This window comes from Octopus sinensis, linkage group LG1, assembly GCF_006345805.1.
Source record: "Octopus sinensis linkage group LG1, ASM634580v1, whole genome shotgun sequence".
In the NCBI taxonomy this organism is placed as follows: Eukaryota; Metazoa; Mollusca; class Cephalopoda; order Octopoda; family Octopodidae; genus Octopus; species Octopus sinensis.
The window spans coordinates 167833044-167854327 of NC_042997.1; the positions used below are offsets into that span (position 1 = coordinate 167833044).

At 36.2% G+C, this 21284-nt stretch overlaps 1 protein-coding gene across 1 annotated transcript in view; it reads left to right on the forward strand.

Annotated features, from left to right (window-relative positions):
• LOC115211117 (dynein heavy chain 3, axonemal-like) overlaps positions 1-21284 on the forward strand; it is a 180634-nt gene that overhangs the window by 45763 nt on the left and 113587 nt on the right. Inside the window, exons 16-25 of the mRNA XM_029780047.2 lie at positions 1362-1557; positions 4040-4234; positions 8534-8722; positions 8955-9083; positions 10962-11162; positions 11847-11986; positions 14240-14330; positions 17304-17371; positions 18989-19217; positions 20296-20448. Coding sequence (XP_029635907.2) covers positions 1362-1557; positions 4040-4234; positions 8534-8722; positions 8955-9083; positions 10962-11162; positions 11847-11986; positions 14240-14330; positions 17304-17371; positions 18989-19217; positions 20296-20448 — 1591 coding nt within the window. The remainder of the gene's footprint in view (positions 1-1361; positions 1558-4039; positions 4235-8533; positions 8723-8954; positions 9084-10961; positions 11163-11846; positions 11987-14239; positions 14331-17303; positions 17372-18988; positions 19218-20295; positions 20449-21284) is intronic.

Below are 21284 nucleotides of genomic sequence, written 5' to 3' on the forward strand. Positions count from 1 at the left end.
GCTTGGCGTCATGTAAAAAATCGTGGATTTCTTTTCGTAAAAAGAAAAACCTTCTTTATTGTTTTCCCTCTCGAAAGCCATCTCTCCTGCGGGTGCAACAGAAGCATTTCGAATTCAGAATCACTTTCTTTGCATATCACGACAAAAAGACGGGAGTTGAGTGCTTTGATGAAGTTCACCGCTGTAATCACGTAATTCAGAACATTTTTTAACTCATCAGGCATGGTGCTTGTCGATGAATTGTACAGTGTATACCAATAACACCTGGGGACTTTTCTCTCGCCAAAGTCTGAAAACCGGAACGGTAACCAAGCATCGCCGGAGCGCCGTCAGTGTACACGCTAATGACATGCTCCCAATTGATATCATGCGCCTCAAAAACTTTGTCCACTTCGTTAAATATTTCCCTTGCTATTTTCATGATATTGACGACAAAATGTGCAGTCACGTACAAAACGACAGCTTTCAAATCCTGTTTCCTGACTGGGTGAAAATGATCAAACTTTAAACCTCTATAACTTTTTAAAATATTTTTCTGCAAAAAAATAAAATAACTCCTGCAAATTCAGTTTGGACAAGTATATTATTGTGCCAATTTTTTTAATTTTCAGTAAACTTCAATTTTTGAAATGCTGGCAGCCAAACCGTTAAGATCCGACAATAGCAAAGTTATAAGAATAAAAAAATGCTAAGGTTTCTTTTTTATTCATATAGGTGATTAATTTTACCACGATATATATACACATACATGCACACACACATACACGTACACACGCACGTACACATGCGCGTGTACATACACACACACATACTCGCTGCATCAAAACTACCAGAATCCTTAGTAAAGACAGCTAATGAAGGCTAAATTTTCGTGTTTTTCTTTTTGTTCCATCAGTCGCGCATTTTTATCGTTTATGCCTTTTCTTTCAGTGTGTGTGTGTGTGTGTGTGTGTGTGTGTGTGTGTGTGTGTGTGTGATCCTTAATATGATATTTTGTTTATCCTTGGTGTTAATTCACTAATATTTAGTTGATCGCCTTCAGTGCCTATACGTATTTAGAAGTGTTGCCAATGGTGTTTAGCTCCAGATTATCCCTAATCCAGCTTGCCAATAGTCAGATATTCTAAACCATTACCTCACAGTATTTTCAAACATAATTCAGCTTTGATAACATTATCCAAAATTCCATCACTTTATTCTGAGTGCGATTTGTCTATTATTTCTAACAGGTCAAGCAATCGACTAAAGGCTCCCTCAGTGGCTGATTACCAACATTAAGCTATTGGTTTTGTTTGTTATCTCTATGTTACAACCACTAATCACAGATAATTTGTATGTTACATCTTATTTCCCCATTGCAGTGAAAATCAACTTCAAAAACAACATGATTTAGCAGTAGAAAAGCTGAATGGTTGGCGTAAACGGATTCTAGACAGTGTGAGTGGCTTATCTAAAAAGCTGAAAGAATTTGCAACTAAAGACAGAATGTCAGAAGCTCAACAGATTTTAGCAGAGATTCGTATCATTGAAAATCAATTGGAAGTTTTGAAAAAAGAGGTAGGAAGTTTTGAAATTCATGCATTTCATTTACAAATATCATCGTTTAACGTCCGTTTTCCATGCTAGCATCGGTTGGACGGTTCGACCGGGGTCTGGGGAGCCAAGAGGCTGCACCAGGCTCCAGTCTGATCTGGCAGTGTTTCTACAGCTGGATGCCCTTCCTAACGCCAACCACTCCGTGAGTGTAGTGGGTGCTTTTTATGTGCCAGCGGCACAGGTGCCAGGGGAGGCTGGCGACGGCCACGATCGGTTGGTGCTTTTTACGTGCCACCGGCACAGAAGCTAGTCAAGGGGCGCTGGCATCGGCCACGTTTGGATGGTGCTTTTTACGTGCCACCGGCACTTTGGTACTAGGTCAGCAATTTTGCGAGGACAATTTGTCAATTGCATTGATTCCAGTGCTTCACTGGTGCTTATTTAGTCAATCCTGAAAGGATGAAAGGCAAAGTCGACCTTGGTATTATTTGAACTCCAAATATAAAGAGCTAGAGGAAATACTACTGCTATGTATTTTGTCCCATGTGGTAATGATCTGACAGTTCACTACCCTATTCACAAATAATATCAAGTGTTGTATCATAAGACTGACTGACAGAAGGAGATAAGTTTCTGTGAATTGAATCCATGAACTGGTTTCAAATTGGGGTCCTTTACATTTTCAGTTTACAAACATCACAGAAGCCTAAGATGTCATGTCTGCATTTCTTTTCTTCACCTGCTCAGTTTCTAATGTTTTTTTAGAGTGGCGACTACTGCACTCTCTCATCATCATAAACAGGTTGTGAGAGAAAGAGATGAAAGAAAGAATAACATAAGCAAACTTCAAAATAATGTAATGAACAGATATTCCCTTATGTAGATGTATGCATGTAGGTAAACCACTTGGCTAAGATAACCACTAAATATTATGAATCCATTTAGTGTATTCAATTTGGCTAAAGCCATCTCATTCTCCTCTCCATGGATTTGAACTCAGTACTGAAAGCTAAGAAACTTCTTAATTTTACAGTGCTACCAATGTTTACTGTACTAAAATATACTACCTTCAAGTACAGACAAACTGATGAGCTGGATCTTTGTAAAGTGAAGTATCTTCATCCTGAACTCAGTGAACTCCAGTTATAGGATTTGAACCATTTCCTCTCCACCTTGTAGTCCGTCAAACTATGCCTCAACCAGTTATGTATTGGTCAACTGTTCATGCTATGAACAGTTGGTCAATACTTTAGCCGTCTTGTAATTTCATTTTATATAAATATTGAGGTTTAGTCGATATTGTTGGTACTTTTCACTCATGCTACTTTCATAATCATAACTATTAGAACTGGTAATTTAAAAAAAAATAAGGAAAAGGAAGGTTCACTTATATCTTTTTCTTTTTTTACTTTCTGCATTGCAATCATCATCATCATTTAATATACTGACATGGGCTGAGTAGTTCGATAGGAGCCAGAAGGCTGTACCAAACACTAGTGCTTTTTATGTGGTGCTGGCATGGATGTTTCTTATATAGTGCTGGCACAGGTGCTTTTACGTGGCACCAGCACAGGTGCTTTTTATGTGACACCAGCATGGGCGCTTTTACGTGGCACCAGCACAGGTGCTTTTTATATGACACCAGCATGGATGCTTCTTACATTGTGCTGGCATCAGTGCTTTTACGTGATGTTGGCATAGGTGCTTAGGCCTAATCTATAACTTGATTTAGCACCACCAACTAGTCATTCAATAGCTTTAGCAGAGATCGCTCTGTTACAAGTAATTCAATTAGATGTCTGGTTTGAAAATAACCCCATTAGTCTCAAAAACTTTGAGGGTTTCTCTTCCTCCTCAAAATAAACTAACTAAAAAAAAAAAGAAACAATGATGGATAAGGGATTAGCATTTCAGCATTTTGGTTGAAAAATCATGAAGTTATATTCCATATCTAGGACAGTTTTCAGTAGATAAATCATAGAAGATAACTTCATAAGTTCCTCCAAAGCAGAGTTGATAAAAAACAAAAACAAAAGGAATCTGTGTAATGATGAAATGAAAATTAACCAGAAATTGACCAATCAGTGCCGACATTGTATCTTCCTTTAGAAGCTGTTGAATGAATGATTTGATTTGATTTCTTTTTATAAGTGCATTTACACACCTTTTTATTGTACCTAAAAACAAGGTTAAAAGCACACGTGTATGTGTGAATGAATCTACCTGATAGTATATCATAACAATTATTGTTTGTATATGAATGACTCGTTTACAAAATATCCTTCCTCCTACTAACATGGAAGAAAGACTTCTTATGACAGTATGAAATTCTAACATTAACGCAAACTTCTTAGTCATAATTATCATAAGTGAAACCGGCTGTCTACATAAATACACCCACACACACACACAAAGCATATAGTCCAACATAAAAGTTTTGTGTATTGTTCTTTTTAAATTTTTCACTATATATATGTTTATTGTATCAACTTCATACAATTAGAAACAGAATATTAATGAAGAAGAGATGATGCTGGGATTGGAAGAAATCAGTGAGTTTGAACAGGTGCAATTTCTAGCAACAGCAGTTGAACCTTATGAAAGGCTTTGGTCAAATGCTGTCAAACTACAAACACAATATGAATGTTGGATGAATGGGCCGTTGTTGAACGTCAATTCTGAAGAAGTGGATCAAGAGGTAATATTTTGTTTTCTATTATGGTTGACATCATGATGTCTTAATAAATTCACTATGAAGTGAGTTGATGACTTGGTTTCAGTTCTTAGTTGGAACACCTTTCAGTTTCCATTCATAAACTCCTAGTAAAAGATTTAAGCATCACAACTTTATTTCTCCTACCCAGATAAACCTCAGGTATTATTTTCCATTTTACTATAAGTCTACACAGATGCAAGAATGCATGCAACCCTCCACGTACCACACACACCCATACAGCAACAATAGCCAAACCAATTTTAATGCCTCCCTATATTGTCACTGCTAAGAATAGTACTCATATATCCATCAAGTGACACCGTTGGATTTAAAGACAGTAAGGAATGATGCCTTCAATTGCAGGCATGGCTATGTTGTTATGAAGCTCATTTTGCAACAATGTAGTTTCAAGTTCAGTCCCACTGCACAGTACCTTAAGCAAGTGTCTTCTATGATAACCCAAGGCCAATCAATACCTTGTGAGAGGATTTGGAAAACAGAAAGTGAAAGAAGCTCATAATGTGTGTGTGTTTCTTCTGCTACTACGACTTGATGACCAGTGTTAGTTTAAGTAACTCAGTGGTGTGGCAAAAGAGATTGACAGAATGAGTGCCAGACTTAAAAATAAGTACTGAAGAGAGACAATTTTTTTTATGAAACCTTTCAAGGTAGTGTCCCAGCATGGCTACAGTCCAATGACTAAAATAAGCAAAAGATAAAAGATACACAACCTGAAAAAAATTTAGTATGGTCATAGCTGTTCTATCTTGGCATGCAGTTCTGGTGAACCAGTATTGACCTTATACTGAACATCAAAAAAAAAACAAGCAGCATTCTTTTCCCTACTCTGAGAGTAAAAACATAGCATGTGAAGGTTCTGTATGAAAGTCTAAAAAATGCCTGTGAGCTTGTCAGCACACCAGCTTGAATGTTACCTTCCCAAATTAGTCCTTACATTCACCAATCTTATTGAGATCTTATTCAAAAGACTAACCTTCATTTTCAAAACCAAAAAAGTACTTTCACATCTAACAGTTGCTAAATCTTTACAAAGGTTAAGTGAAATCCACAATGGAATACTGCTCCTATATATGGGATAGTGATACTGCCTCTTCTGCTGCTATGAACATTTCTTGATCATTGATTGGCATGGAGTTGTTTCTGCTTTTCAGGGGTGGCTAGTCTGGTAACACCTCCATCCAGACCAACCCAGTTCATTGATATTTTTCTGTCTTGTTACTCCAGTTGAGTCCATTTATCACTTCTTCCAGTCCTTCCCCTTCAGATGTTGTTCCTTTGACACTTATCCACCACCACCATATTTTTCCTGCCGTCATCAACTTGCAGTTTTTCAAGATAAATATTAAGTACATCAATCTCACTGTTCTTGGTGGGAATACAAAAGCTCTTCTTCCAAACTTTCCCACAAAAAATGAAATAGACACTGTGTGTGTGTGTGTATGTGTGTGTGTGTGTGTGTGTATGTGTATGTGAGATATCTCCAAGAATAGGAAACTTCCAGCTTTGTTAAAAATTGGCCAGTTACTTTCAAATCTAATGGCCTATACAATGACAATGGTATCCCTAATTTACCATCAAGAACATTTACCCTTATTTAACATCCACCAATATTTCTTCATCATGTTCACTTTTCCATGTTTGGATGGGTTAGACAGACTTTGCAGAGACAGATCTTCTATGGCCAGATGCTTTTCCTGTTGCCAACCTCCACCTATTTTTCCAAGCAAGGTAATATTTCCCTATGGCCAGACGTGTTTTTACAGAATATTGGAAATTAATGACATTGCTTGTATGACAGTGACACACATTTACAGCTATCACATGATATCAAGATAAAGAGACACAAATGTACACATACTGACTCTTACACACACACACATATACATACATATATATATAGAGAGAGATAGATGCCCACACACAAACACAGTGAATGTCTTTCAGTTTCCATCAACCAAATAAACTTACTAGGCTTTGGCCTTGGGCTATAGTAGAAAATGCCTTCCCAAAGTGCTACGCTAGGACTGAACTTGAAATCATATGGTTGGTAAGTAAATTTCTTAACCACAAAGACATGCCTACACCAATAAGACACACCTATGTCTATTGCCACACCTGCACCTATACCCATGCCTGGTATTAAGTCCCCTGGAGATTTTCAACGGAATTTTTGACAGTTGGTCAAAGGGTCAACAGTTCAAATTTCGTCAATATTGCCAAACTGTCTCAATAGAAACTTACACATCAGTTGTCTTTTGCACCTGTTGACCTCTCTAAATATGCTTTATCTTTCTCATATCTCACTTTACTATCTTAAAATGTAGAAGGCTATATAAAATAATATAGACTGGAAAAAAACTTAATTATCAGGGCTGGGAAATCTTTGATCATAGTCTGCTCATTTAGAGTCAACCTGAGAATAAGTAACTTTTATACTCTTAACCCATTTTATCATAATGTCTACAACTGTAGTACTTGTATCTTATTTACCACAAAAATGGTTATTGTCAACCAACAAGCTTAAATTGTGTTATATAAACATAATTATAGAGCTATTCAATTCAGTTTTGGCAGGAAGTTAGATTACTGTGATAATTTAAGTATTCTTTTGCTTGGTTACAAAACTATTTTATAAACATGTATATTTTCTTATAAGTGGAGGCGCAATGGCCTAGTGGTTAGGGCAGCGGACTCGCGGTCGCAGGATCGTGGTTTCGATTTCCAGACCGGGCGTTGTGTGTGTTTATTGAGCGAAAAACACCTAAAAAAAAGCTCCATGAGGCTCCGGCAGGGGGTGGTGATCCCTGCTGTACTCTTTCACCACTCTTTCTCCCACTCTTTCTTCTGTTGGCCTGCTCGCTTAGCCAGCGGGGTGGCGTCATTCGAAGGCTAAAACAATGCGAATGCATTGTGACCAGCGATGTGTAACAACATCTGATGGTCTGGTCGGTCACGTGGTCATTTTCTTATATGATGGAGTAAAAGCACTAGATTTGTTTAAGGTTACAACACATTCTTCGACCTGCATCATCCCAATGTCTACAAGTGAGGGCTCTTTGAAAAAGCAGGGACACTTTAATCCAATGAAGTTGGAATTTCACTAATATCTAAGTTTGATGAAAATAGACTTGATTTCATAATTTCATAGGTTTTGACAGATTCAGTTACCTTGGGATAATAAAGGTTTAAAGGTACCGCTAGTGCTTGCTCAACTTACTAAAAATAATGAATAAATCTTTCTAAAATCACACCCTGCTATCTTAGAAAAGAACAATTTGGATTGCAGTTCTGGACATGTAATCCTACAAATACTATAATTGTGATAAAGCAGGATGGTCATAGCTGGTACATCTTTGATCTACTTGATCAACACTGACCTGAAACTATACAACAATAATTTACTATACTCATCTTGACCTTTACTAGTGTTACCTCAACTATGCCGCATATACTAAGCTCAGTACAGAACATTATTTTATTGTTTTAATTATATTAACACATTAACTGCCACATGTACTACTGGCAGTTCATTGCAAACTTCACAGCTGCCAATATGCACCATCAGTGGTACATTTTGGTAATTTGAAAAAATATTTTATTCTGTATCTTTGATGTGGTTTCAAGGATACTTAAATGATATGGGTGCAAAATATCAAAGTTTAATTATGAAATATTCTAAAAATGCAAAAATAATAATAATTACATTTCCTTGTAATTATACAATATGCAGTGTGACTGAAAATACATGGCATCATCAGTAAGTTCCAGTAATAGACTGTGGCAGTTAGCATATTCTTTTACTCTTTTACTTGTTTCAGTCATTTTACTGTGGCCATGCTGGAGCACCGCCTTTAGTCGAACAAATCGACCCCAGGACTTATTTTTTGTAAGCCTAGTACTTATTCTATCGGTCTCTTTTGCCAAACCACTAAGTTACAGGGACGTAAGCACATCGGTTGTCAAGCGATGTTGGGGGCACAAACAAAGATACACAAACATATACACATACATACATATATATATATATATATATATACATATATACGACAGGCTTCTTTCACTTTCTGTCTACCAAATCCACGCACAAGGCTTTGGTCAGCCTGAGGCTATAGTAGAAGGCACTTGCCCAAGGTGCCACGCAGTGGGACTGAACCTAGAACCATGTGGTTCGTAAGCAATCTACTTACCACACAGCCACTCCTACGTCTATGTTAACTAGATTTCATTTTAAAACGTAAATTTCTAATATATCTCTTTCAGATTCAGACTTTATGGAGGATTGCTTACAAATTAACCCAAGTTTTTAATCACCCAGACAAGAAAGGACCATTTAAAGCTGCCAGAGCCATGAAAAACAGATTGGAGAAATTTAAAATAAATATACCGCTTGTGAAAGCACTCTGTAACCCTGGTATAAAAACTAGGCACTGGAAGATGATGAGTGAAAAGGTAACTCTTTATAAATATTATTCTGTTCCTCTAAGTTCTGAATCGAAATCTCTCTGTAGTCAATTTTGTCTTTCAGTCCTCAGGGTTAATAAAATAAATTACCCTTAAAGTAGTAAGGATGATTTAGTTTACTACACTCTTTCTCAAAACACACTGCGGTTGATTGGAACTAACCAGAGAAATAGACAACAAATATAACAAACAATGAATAATAATTCATCTTTTTCTTTAGGTTGGCTTTGATATCACACCACAGGAAGATACACCTTTATCTGAGATCTTGAAACTGGACCTTGAAAGGTACTTAGATGAACTGTCAGCCATAAGCTCTCAAGCTAATAAAGAATTTGCTTTAGAAAAGGTAAGTGCTGGGTTTAGTTTCAGATAAGCATGTAATAAATAGTATTAATTGACATGTCTGAATTTGTAGTGTTTTAGTGGTAGTCTGAATTTGTGTATGATAATTTAAAGAAGATGGTTAATTAAAAAGAAACATTGCATTTGCCAGTAGCTTATAGAAAGGTTCCTGTGCTTGTCCCATTTTGTTTAGCATTCAAACTGGTCATATCCGGCCTAAATATTCTACCATTTTTATGTTAAAATTGGCCAGATCTGGCTCCTCACACCTATCCTACAATGTCATTCTAAAAATAAGCAATCACACCATGAAAATATCTTAGCTATAGGATAATGCATGATTGATACAAAATAGTGTGAATAAATAAGCATTACATTTGAAAGAGTAATCTGAATGCTACAAGATTAAAACAAAACAAAGAAATTGAAGCCTCTATGCTCCCTAGGGGCTGACCATTTTAGTACCAGAGAAAATATGCAAGGGTGAAAGAACCTATGGAGACCTATGTGGGCTGAGAAAAATAATGAATACTTAATTTTTCAAAATTCATATGTATACAAATTACTTTTAATTACCATTTTTATTGTTGGAATTTTACTTTTTTCATGAGTTTTTAAATTTTCTGCAGTAGACTATTTCTTTTTGTATGTAACAGCTGGTATCCCACACCTATTCTATGTAGATGTTCAACCTGCTTAAAACATTAGTCAAATTGCTTTCAAATTACATACATTACATTCTACTGTCTTAAAAGGTCTAGACAACTCAGGATTATGGGAGAAGATATTTGCTAAGGTACAACCTAGCCATACCTGCACCCATATGTTATTTCTACACTCATATGATATGGATGCAGCCATACTGCTATACTGCTGAATCATATATCCAGGATTGTTAAGTCTGAGAGCAATGGAATGTTATTTGACCATGTACTCATTAACAGAGATGTTTTACAGAGCTACAAAGATCTCTGGGCTAAAGTAAAAGAGGAACCCGTTTGCCAAAAAGTAGCAAAATGTGAGTGGGTATGAATGGAAAATATAAGGACATTTGGGATACTAGAGGGATGTTTGGCAAGGAAGACTTGGATTGGATTCCAGAGGAGAAATGGAAGACAGGATGCCAGAAGATTATGTGGCTGAAATCAGCAGAAAAGGACTTGAAGATGACAGGTATAACAGAGAACCAAATATAAAGAAAAGCATGATGAAAAATATATTGGAAGAACCTATGGAGAGTTTATGTTCTGCGAGGAATACAAAGACGCCCTGATCATCATCATCATCGTTTAACGTCCGTTTTCCATGCTAGCATAGGTTGGATGGTTCGACTGGGGTCTGGGAAGCCAGGAGACTGCACCAGGCTCCAATCTGATCTGGCAGTGTTTCTACAGCTGGCTGCCCTTCCTAATGCCAACCACTCCGTGAGTGTAGTGGGTGCTTTTTACATGCCACCAGCACAGGTGCCAGGGGAGGCTGGCAATGGCCACAATCAGTTGGTGCTTTTTATGTGCCATCGGCACGGAAGCCAGTCAAGGTGGCGCTGGCATCAGCCACATTCAGATGGTGCTTTTACATGCCACCAACACAGGTATCACAACTACAATTTCCATTTGATTTTTGATGTTGATGTATTTGACTCAATAGGTCTCCTCAAGCACAGCAGGTCGCCCTACAATCCAAAGTAAGCACAGCAGGCTGTTCTGATGATAACATGTTTTTATGTAATAGATAAGTTGTTTCTCAAAATTCTGTTTTGTTAATCCATAATGTAGTCATCATGTCTCCACTAATTCTGATGATATCTTTATTAAGTGTACCAATGATTAAATTATCTTAAACTTAACACTCTTAAACAAGTTTTTGTATATGGGATTTTCAGGCATTATCTAAAATGAAGGATGATTGGGAAAACATGGCATTCAACTTCAGTCCTTACAAGGACACAGAACTATTTATACTATCAGCTTTTGATGACATCCAGGCTCTTCTTGATGATCATATTGTTAAAACTACAACAATGAAAGGTTCAGCATTTGTTGGACCTTTTGAAAAGGAGATTAAGGAATGGGGTTATAATCTTGTGAGTAGCTCACCCTCTCTTTATCTTACTTTCATCAATGTTTCTCTTCTTTATGTATATATCTATTCGTTATATTATTTCCTTCTTGTTTGTGTTTCTCTTTTTCATACAATACCACTACAACAGTCTATGGGTCAGGACATTATTTCTGTTTTCAGGGGATATCATCAAGGAAACTAATGATAAAGATTTATGGAAAAATTGTTATGCAAACAATAAAACGTATTAAAGATGCACTGGGAAGAGTTAAGCATACTTATTTCATTAGAGTTTGAGAAAAAAATTATGTCTAAGTGTGTTTAAGGAAAGCTGTTGGATAGAAGATGAAACAGTATCAATCTATGATAGCCTTCTACAAATGAGACAGTAAGAGGAATATGAATAAGTTGGTGCAGGTGATATTCAAGATTTATTGCATGCTGATAAGACCTTTATCTACAATGATCTTAAGGGGTTGACAGAACTGCAAATGTCCCCTTCAGATAGGAAGAGGATGCTCCTTTACATTAGTTTTAATAGCAGAATTCTTAAAGCCCTGCTTTAAGCCTTTTGATTAGACCACTATATTTTTAAAGAAAGCATGATCATCATACATTCTCTTTCCATGACTACACCTGGGTAAAAAATTAACATATTTCTACAATACAAAATGTATAGAATCTAAAGCATCTTGATTTGTTTCAGAATCGTATGAAAGATATCCTGGAATCTTGGCTGAAGGTTCAGTCTGCCTGGTTGTACTTGGAACCAATATTTGGATCGGCAGATATCAGAGAGCAAATTCCTGTACAGGGTAAAATGTTTGAAGAAGTTGACCAAAACTGGTAAATTATTTAGATATGTCTACTTCAAATTATGTTTCTTTTTTTATTTTGTTACATTTTTATTTATTTGAATATTTATAAAAGAAGTAACAAAGAGAATTGGAGACCCCTTAGCAATTATAAACAAGCAGTTCATGAAATAAAGATAGATTTAAAGATTTCAATAAACCTCATGTATAGAAGGATATAAGCATATATATATTCTTATTTAATTGAGGTCTGATGATTGAGATGATATTAATAACTTGATTTTGCATGAGCAGAGGGAAAACTCCTCTCTTTTATTCCTTTATTATGCTGCTATGTTCTTGAGAAAGGCATGAATATCACACAGTCCTATCCTGTTCAGTTATATATGCATGTAGCCTTATGCTTGTGTTAAGAGATTGACAACTTGTATTCTGTCTATGACACTGTTGTCTGTAGGACATAACTCTTAAAATGGTCAAATATACCAAGCTATAAACAAGCACCAAATTGAAAGAAAAGCTTCCTTCCTTAAGCAGCAGAAGCAACCATTCAAGAATTTGGACCTGGAGATCTCCATTTCCAGCAACTTTGAGGTCCACCTCCCAGTGGTGTCAGGCGTCAACGAAGAGCCCTCGACTACAACAAGACGACCAAAGTTTTTTTGTTTTTTTTCCAATGTCTGGGGTCTCCCACCCCTAAGCCCTAGATCATCACCTAATCACCCTTACCCGTCTTGTTGCTTAACAACAACAACAACAGCAGTAGCAGAAATATTGTTGATTTGGCAGACCTAAGTTCAATTTTATGTTGGTATCCCATCCAGCAGAGAAATCATTGTAGAAGAGAATGGAACTTAGAAAAATTTATCTAATTATTCCTTAAAGATAGAATAGAAGCAGGAGAATTAATTGCTACTGAATGTAAAGTTAAACACCCTGCTTCATAGATTGTTTAGGCTTTCATCTTAAATCAGAATAGTCTAATTTGTAGATTTGACATAGCTATTAAGAAAGATTTTGATTTGTTTTCCTTTTATTCTTACATTGTCTTCTTATGTTGATCATTTTCATGATGATATTGCATTTTAGCTTATGCCTGATTATCTAAAATAATATTTTTACGGAGATGTACTTGCATAGCAAGTGACCTGATCTGAGATCATGTGCAGGAACGAAAACAATTGCAGCATGGCAGGTGTTTATAAGCCATTTAAGAAACACACAAAAACTGTTAGATTCATTTCAACATTTAAATTTAATTTGCCAAACTATATTTTTGTCACTTTGAGACCGCAACCTGTTCACTGACAAAATATTTTTGCTGTAGCCATATTACGTAAAGAATATTCATGGAAGTTATCAATATATAGTATCTGATCTATCTACAATCCACCAACACAGTATTCTGATTTTTCATTTATCTATGCTTTGACACATGTCAATTAAAGGTAAATAAGTCACTTGAGATAGTAACCCTGATTTGAATACTAGCTGAAACTGTTTCAACTCACAAGGTTTATTGCTCTTGGAAAATTCATTAAAACTGCAACTCTTTATTTCTTATCTCACATGAAAATATGAAGCCTTAAAAGCCAATGAGTGAACCTTTACAAAGCCATCGGACCTGCTACAAATACTGCCAAATCCCCTTTGAATAACCCCTACCATCTTTTTAAAAAAAGTGACACATTGAACAATGTAGTCCTACATACACTATGTATGAAATATAAGAAACAGTCACACCATTGTGTATGGGTTTACTTGATCAAGACTGACAGGAGTTAAGCAATGATACTTTCATCCACTGCTTCATACTTATAAATAACAATAATGAGCTTATTATAATAACGATGAAATTCTAAAGAAGTTAATGAGGCAACATCTCCAGCGAATTCCTTTTAACCCTTTCATTACCACATTTCTGTTGAAATGTACTACCTTTGCCACAATTAATTTTGAAAATATCAAAGAATTCAGTAAGATCACTTTGCCAATATTAAGCTGGTGGGTAGAGCATACATAAACATAACATTTTGATGGAATGTTTTAATTTAAATCACTTCAAAACAAGAAGTTTGTATCACAGAGCTACAGGTAGTCTTAGGCAGGTTGGTATCAAGAGTTAATACACTGTGACAAAGTCATTTAAGACTAGTTTTGAAAATAAGTCCTTTTAAATGTTTTATCTATTCATTGAATATTATTCTTCTTAAAACTCAATTTTTGTTTTAAATAATTGATTGTCTGTGTTCCATCTAGACATAATTAACATTTTTTTCTTTAGGAAACAGATCATGTCAACTGCTAAGCAGAGTCACAAGGCTCTAACTGTTGCTTCCCAGGACCAGATGCTTGAAAAGCTACAATATTCAGTGGTAAATACGCTCTTCAACATTACTATAGTGGCTGTTGTTGGCTGTTCAAATGCATGTTATTAACTGGAAAAACAGCTAGCATGAATCACAATAAAACATTTTTGTGTATAAATATATTGTTTATTCTGTGTTCACCTTTTGTAGAGAAACCATGTAGTATGATACAAAAACATATGTGTTTACATACAAAGGAAGTTTTGATTTTTGCTTTTGCACTGAAAGAAGTAACATATATTTGTATTACAGCATGTATTCATGTGTGTAATGAGAACAGTCATTTTGAGAATGCGTGTGTGATAAAATATCTTCATTTATGAACCATATATCTTGTGAGTCACACGTGGGAGACTTGCATGTGGAGCTACAGAGAAGATATATGTCTTTGACTGAAAGCTGGCAGGAACTGGAGAGCTTCTACTGTGTGGCTTGGAATGAGGTTTGTATATCAGAATGAGGCTACTGTATCAAAGCGAGGCTAATATATCAAAGCAAGACTAGACGCCTTGTCGATATATTCATCTGCTGTGCAGGTTGACTCACGTATTACTATGTAATATGTAGCTCTGCTACATTACAATTCATTTAGGGAAATTTGTAATTTAGAAAAGTCTGAACCTATCAGTTTATAGACTTCACTAATTGTTTTTATTTTAGCACATAAGTCAAAATACTTAGCAGTATTTCTTCTGGCTCTTCACATTCAAAGATCAAATCTCACCAACTTTATTTGTCATGCTTTCAGGATCAATAAAATACAGTACCAGTCAAGTACTAGGGTTTATGTAATCAACTTGCCTCCTCCCCTCAAAATTACTAGCCTTGTCCCAAAATTAGAAAGAATTATTATTATTTTTGCTTGCAACAGACATAATCAATTTTTTTGAATTTTTAATTAATTTGTTTTGATTCTCAAAAACATTCCATAAAAATCATTTCAAAACTTTGTTTCTTTTCAAATTTAAGAGCCTGGAATTTTTGGAAATAGTTACCTTCAATATAGTTTTTGTGTCATATATTTTGATTTTTCCATTTTTCTGCTGGTATAGTCTGATTGTTAATTCAGACAGCATATTGTTGGTGGTGATGGTGATGGTAGTGGTGATGATAATGATGACAATGACAATAAAAATGAGAAGAAGGATAACAGTGATAGAGGTGGTGGCAATGAGAATGAGGATGATGAAACAATAAAAGGGATTATAGTTATAAAAAGATGACAATAATGAGGAGAAAAAAGGGAGAGATGAGGCAACTGAAATGGAAGAGACAATAATAGAAATAGAGATGATAATGATTTTCTTAATAATGGAGATGATTGTAATCATGACACATGATGTAAAACTAGTAACTTGTTCACCATTTACAAAATGTTTCACTAGGACATATTTTCTCAAAAACCTTGTGCCATGTCACTGTATATGTTCACATTAAAATCAAAACTGCTTCTTTTAGCACACAAAAAAGTACTACCATTATGTATGGCACATCAACTGATCGTGCCTCTAAAAAGACCCTTCACAAAATTTTCTGTGCTGCTGAAAATATTACTCTTTTACTTGTTTCAGTCATTTGACTGTGGCCATGATGGAGCCCTGCCTTTAGTCGAGCAAATCAACCACAGGACTTATTTTTTGTAAGCCTGGTACTTATTCTATCAGTCTCTTTTGCTGAACTGCTAAGTTATGGGGACATAAACACACCAGCATCGATTGTCAAGCGATGTTGGGGGGACAAACACAGATGCTCAAACATATACACACACATACATATATATATACAACGGGCTTCTTTCAGTTTCTGTCTACCAAATCCACTCACAAGGTTTTGGTCGGCCTGAGGCTATAGTAGAAGACACTTGCCCAAGGTGCCATGCACTTGGTAAGCAAGCTACTTACCACACAGCCACTCCTACGCCTACATTAGCTTAATCTCCCTCAAATCCCATTTTAATGTCTTAAAAAAATGCGTTGGATAATGTCGTCCTATTTACACAGGCACATAGCTTAGTGGTTAAGGTATTCAGCTCATGATAGTAAGGTTGTGAGTTCAATTCCCAGTGGCATGCTGTGTCCTTAAGCATGTTGTATCCTTTATTTAATATTGCTCTAGCTCACTCAGCTGGCAAAAGAATATGGTGCTTGTATTTCAAAGGGCCAACCTTATCACAGTTTGTTTCATACTGAATCTTCCTGAGAACCACATTAAGGGTATATGTGTCTGTGTGCTCAACCACTTGCACATTATTTTCAGGAATAATGTGTTACGGTAACCAGATCAACTGGACCCCTTATCATCATAACTGACCAATTGCCAGCATTTACACATTATTTGAAACAAAACAAAAAAAAGACAAATAGGTTGTTCACAGTTGAAATATTTATGGACATAGGGCTGTTTGATCAGAGTTAGCCAACACCTAAACAGCAACAACAACAACAAAAGTGGAGGCGCAATGGCCCAGTGGTTAGGGCAGCGGACTCGCGGTTGTAAGAACGCAGTTTTGATTCCCAGACCGAGCATTGTTAGTGTTTATTGAACAAAAACACCTATGCTCCATGAGGATTAAGCTCCATGAGGATCAGAACCTGGCTGTACTCTTTCACCACAAATTTCTCTCACTCTTTCTTCCTACTTCTGCCACAAAGCAGAGGAACCATGGTGTAACCAACTATGGTGTGGTAAACTTTCAGACCCTAGTCTAGATTATGAATCTTCTGTAGCCCAGGATGTATTCAGCTCTCCACCCGTTAAAAGCCACCATTTATGGAATAAGGATAACAACATAGCTTTCACACCCATGCAACCGCCAGTCTATCGCGTGTGGTGGGTGGATCTTCAAGTTGCCACACGCATTCCTAGTAGCTTAGAGTAGGCTCGAATTAGAGATTATTCTTTGTGGCTAATGGTGTGAGTCCTGATTGGAAGAAGAAGAGCAACAACAACAACAATACTTTTTTAATTTTTTTCCCCCAGACTTTACTAGAAGACATACAGTGTGGACTAAATGATTATCTGGAGAAAAAGAGACTATTTTTCCCAAGGTAAGTAGTAATGCTTTATTTACCCTCTCAGAATGGGGTAAATAATATATAAAAAGATAAAGTATAATGTCTAACTAAGGTTAATTGGAGTGTGAGACCAGGGAAAACAGTATCTTGGATGAGATATGCAGAATAAAAAACAAAATGTTTACAAAAATTCTGTAGAAGTTGAATTAAATATAGACCACATCTTAAAATAAAGCCATTTGATTGACAGGTTAGTGAAATGAATAAGTTAGCAGTTAGTTCTAACTGATCCAGGACTGATGTCAGCAAATCATTCTCTAACCATGTCTGGTCAGAACCTTTCTGCTACAGTCACAATCGAAGCCCACAAAAATAAGAGAATCACTGATGTTTTACCATCATCATCATCCTCATATGTCCATTTTCCATGCTGACATGAGTTGGATAGTCCAACAGGAACTGGCAAACTAGAGGTCTATATCAAGCTCCAATGTCTGCTTAAGCATGGTTTCTGTAGCTGGATGCCCTTCATAATGCCAACCACTTGCAAAGTATACTGGGTGCTTCTTATGTAGTACTGGCACTAGTGAAATTACCATGTAGGTAGCAAGATAAGACCCCTCGACTGAGGTGATTATGTTATAACAAATGATTCTTAGTGCAACACAATAGCCAACAAATATGTCACTGTGTGGTTGTTTGATATGCTAAAAATAGCAACCAAATCTCTCTTTAGATTACATCCTACAACCTTAGATAAAGAAAGGAAATATTAGATAGCTTAACAACATATAATCTACTTGTTTCTTGCTCCTCATATATTAAACTTCATATAAATTTTCAGTGGTGCCAGAGTTCCCTGATCTAATATGTTTTAGAACACATTACACCTACAAAGTATTTTTTTATCTTGTAATCAAGGAGTAAGGCAGTGCTCACTACCCATTGCAGAAACTTTGAAACTAGTGAGAAGAAAGTATCCTCAAAACAAAGATTTGACCTGAATGCTTGCAACAGAGTGGACTCTGCTAAAAGCACCCAAAGACTAGGTGGTCACATTTAACCAGGTGATAGATTAAGTCCACCAATCAAGAGACATTTATTATTCAAATAGTGTTTCTCATATGTTAATATTTTTTAATAAATTTAAAGGCGGTGAACTGGCAGAATTGTTAGCAATGTAAAGCTGTGAGCTGGCAGAAATGTTAGCCTGCCGGACGAATTGCTTAGTGGTATTTTGTCTGCCGTTACGTTCTGAGTTCAAATTCCGCCGAGGTCGACTTTGCCTTTCACCCTTTCCGGGTCGATTAAATAAGTACCAGTTACGCCCTGGGGTCGATATAATCGACTTAATTCATTTGTCTGTCCTTGTTTGTCCCCTCTGTGTGTAGCCCCTTGAGGGCAGTAAAGATATAAGAATTGTTAGCATGCAGGGCAAAATGCTTAGTGGCATTTCGTCCATCCTTACATTCTGAGTTCAGATGCTGCTATGATCAACTTTGCCTTTCATCCTTTTGGGGGTCGATAGGATAAGCACCAGCTGAACACTGGGGTCAATGTAATGGAATTACACCTTCTCTCAAGATTGCTGGCCTTGTGCCAAAATTTGAAACAAAATTTTTTTTAATGAATTGCATAATTTGGTTTCAGGTTCTTCTTCTTATCTAATGATGAACTTCTCGAAATTCTCTCTGAAACGAAAGACCCTTTACGTGTGCAGCCTCATTTGAAGAAATGTTTCGAAAGCATTGCCCAGTTGGTTTTCACTCCTGAAAAAGTTATTGTAGCCATGGAATCATCTGAAAAGGAAAGGGTGAATTTCTGTACCAATATTGTCCCATCAGAAGCACATGGGCTTGTTGAAAAATGGCTTCAACAAGTAAGTTAAATAACAATAACAGTGATAATTGGTTACATTGTCAGTTAAAAATTTACCTCAATGTATACATTTATTATTGGTTAGGTTTGTTCAAATGATAATATAGTTTCATCATCATCATTATCATCGTTAAACAATCATTTTCCATACTGGCATGAGTTGGATGTCTTGACAGAAGCTAGCAAGCCAAAGGATTGTACCAAGCTCCAATGTCTATTTTGGCATAGTTTCTATGGCTGGATTCCCTTCTTAACACCAACCACTTCACAGCGTAATGATTATATTTAAGTGGTGCTGGCACTAGTGAGGACACCAAGTAACTTACAAGACAAGACCCCTCTTCTGAGGTGTGGGTACTGCTGAGGGAAGCAGCTTTATGCTAGGTGATGAGAGGTTAAAATATGATACAGGAACAAGAACAGCAGTTTTGCAAAGAAGATATACATGGCGGGAAGCTGGCAGAAACGTTAGCACACCGGGCGAAATGCTTAGTGGTATTTCATCTGCTGCTACGTTCTGAGTTCAAATTCTGCAGAGGTCGACTTTGCCTTTCATCCTTTCGAGGTCGATAAATTAAGTACCAGTTGCATACTGGGGTCGATGTAATCAACTTAATTCCTTTGTCTGTCCTTGTTTGGCCCCTTGTGGGCAATAAAGAAATAAGAAGATATACGTGGCTGTCTCAATTGGAAAATTAGGGATTGAGTCAAAGATGTGTCAGGATGTACCCTCAAGCTACAGGGCAGATATAAGAAAAGCGGTCAAGAGGATTGGAAAGGCTGAATGGATAGGTAAATTTATAAGAACGTGAAAGGAGAGTGGCAGATGGATAGAAATGAGGATAGAAGTGAATGCAGTGAATGGTGAGTACAGGTGGAGGCATGATCAATGGGGAAACATTAAATATATAGGAAATAAAGAGAATTAAAGTTTATTACCAACTGGAAATTGGATAGTCCTCATCTGGTGCTATTTAGCTCTCATCAATACAATATCAGTGATTGGAATCCAGTACATAGATTTAATCACTGTTGTTTGAAGAATAAGTCATCTTTGATCTGTTTTCCATAAACTTCAGGTAGAGCATGCAATGAAACTAAGTCTGAGACAAGAAATGGTTAAAGCTGTGGAGAGTTATAGTCATAATCATCGAAACAAATGGGTTTTAATGTGGCCTGGACAGATTGTGCTGGCAGCCAGCCAGGTACATTGGACAGCTGAAATTACAAAGGTTGGTAGAAATAATATTTCTATATTTTGAAATAAGTTAAGAAAAAACATTGGGAATTATTTTTATAATTAACTCCATCTATTATTAAGTAATCTCCAATCTTCCTCAGATTTCATATTTCAAATGTATACACAAGCTTATTTTAAATACATATGACTTCCTAGTTTGAATACATACAACTTTATGTTATGAATGTACACAGCTTCATATTTTGAATACATACAACTTCTTCAAAAATTACAAGGACTTGTATCCTTGTATTAAATGGTTATTTACCATTTTCCTTTAGGATGTTCTTTGAAATATTGTAAAAACTACAATTTAGGTTCAAATAAGTAATATCTTATCATCCACTGAGTCATTGGTGTATCACTGAATACTTCAACTTCAAAATGCTAATGAGATCATCTCTACATTATCACCTAACCTGCTAAAAATAGAAGCTAAATCTTTCCCAAATAGCATACTACCATCTTCAATAAACAGAGAAACATTATACTATTTTTCTTTGTTTATCTAATGTAGAAGTGTTGACTGGAGAGAGATTTAGCTGTATTACCCTAATAAAACATAATGGAATGGTCACAGAAGGAGCATCTTTGATCATTGGTCTGCTCAACCTACAGTTGTTGCTTAACCTAGGGTTAAACAATAACTTAGTATAATCCAGTTGCAGAATACAACACTGGAATCTTTAACTAATACTCCATCAAATCAGTCACCATGTATAATTCAAATAATCTTTACTCTATGAGATTGGTGAAATGAATAAAAGCAGTGAAATTTGTGGTTAGATATAGCATGATTTGTTTCTTTTTAATAAAATTAATTTGGAT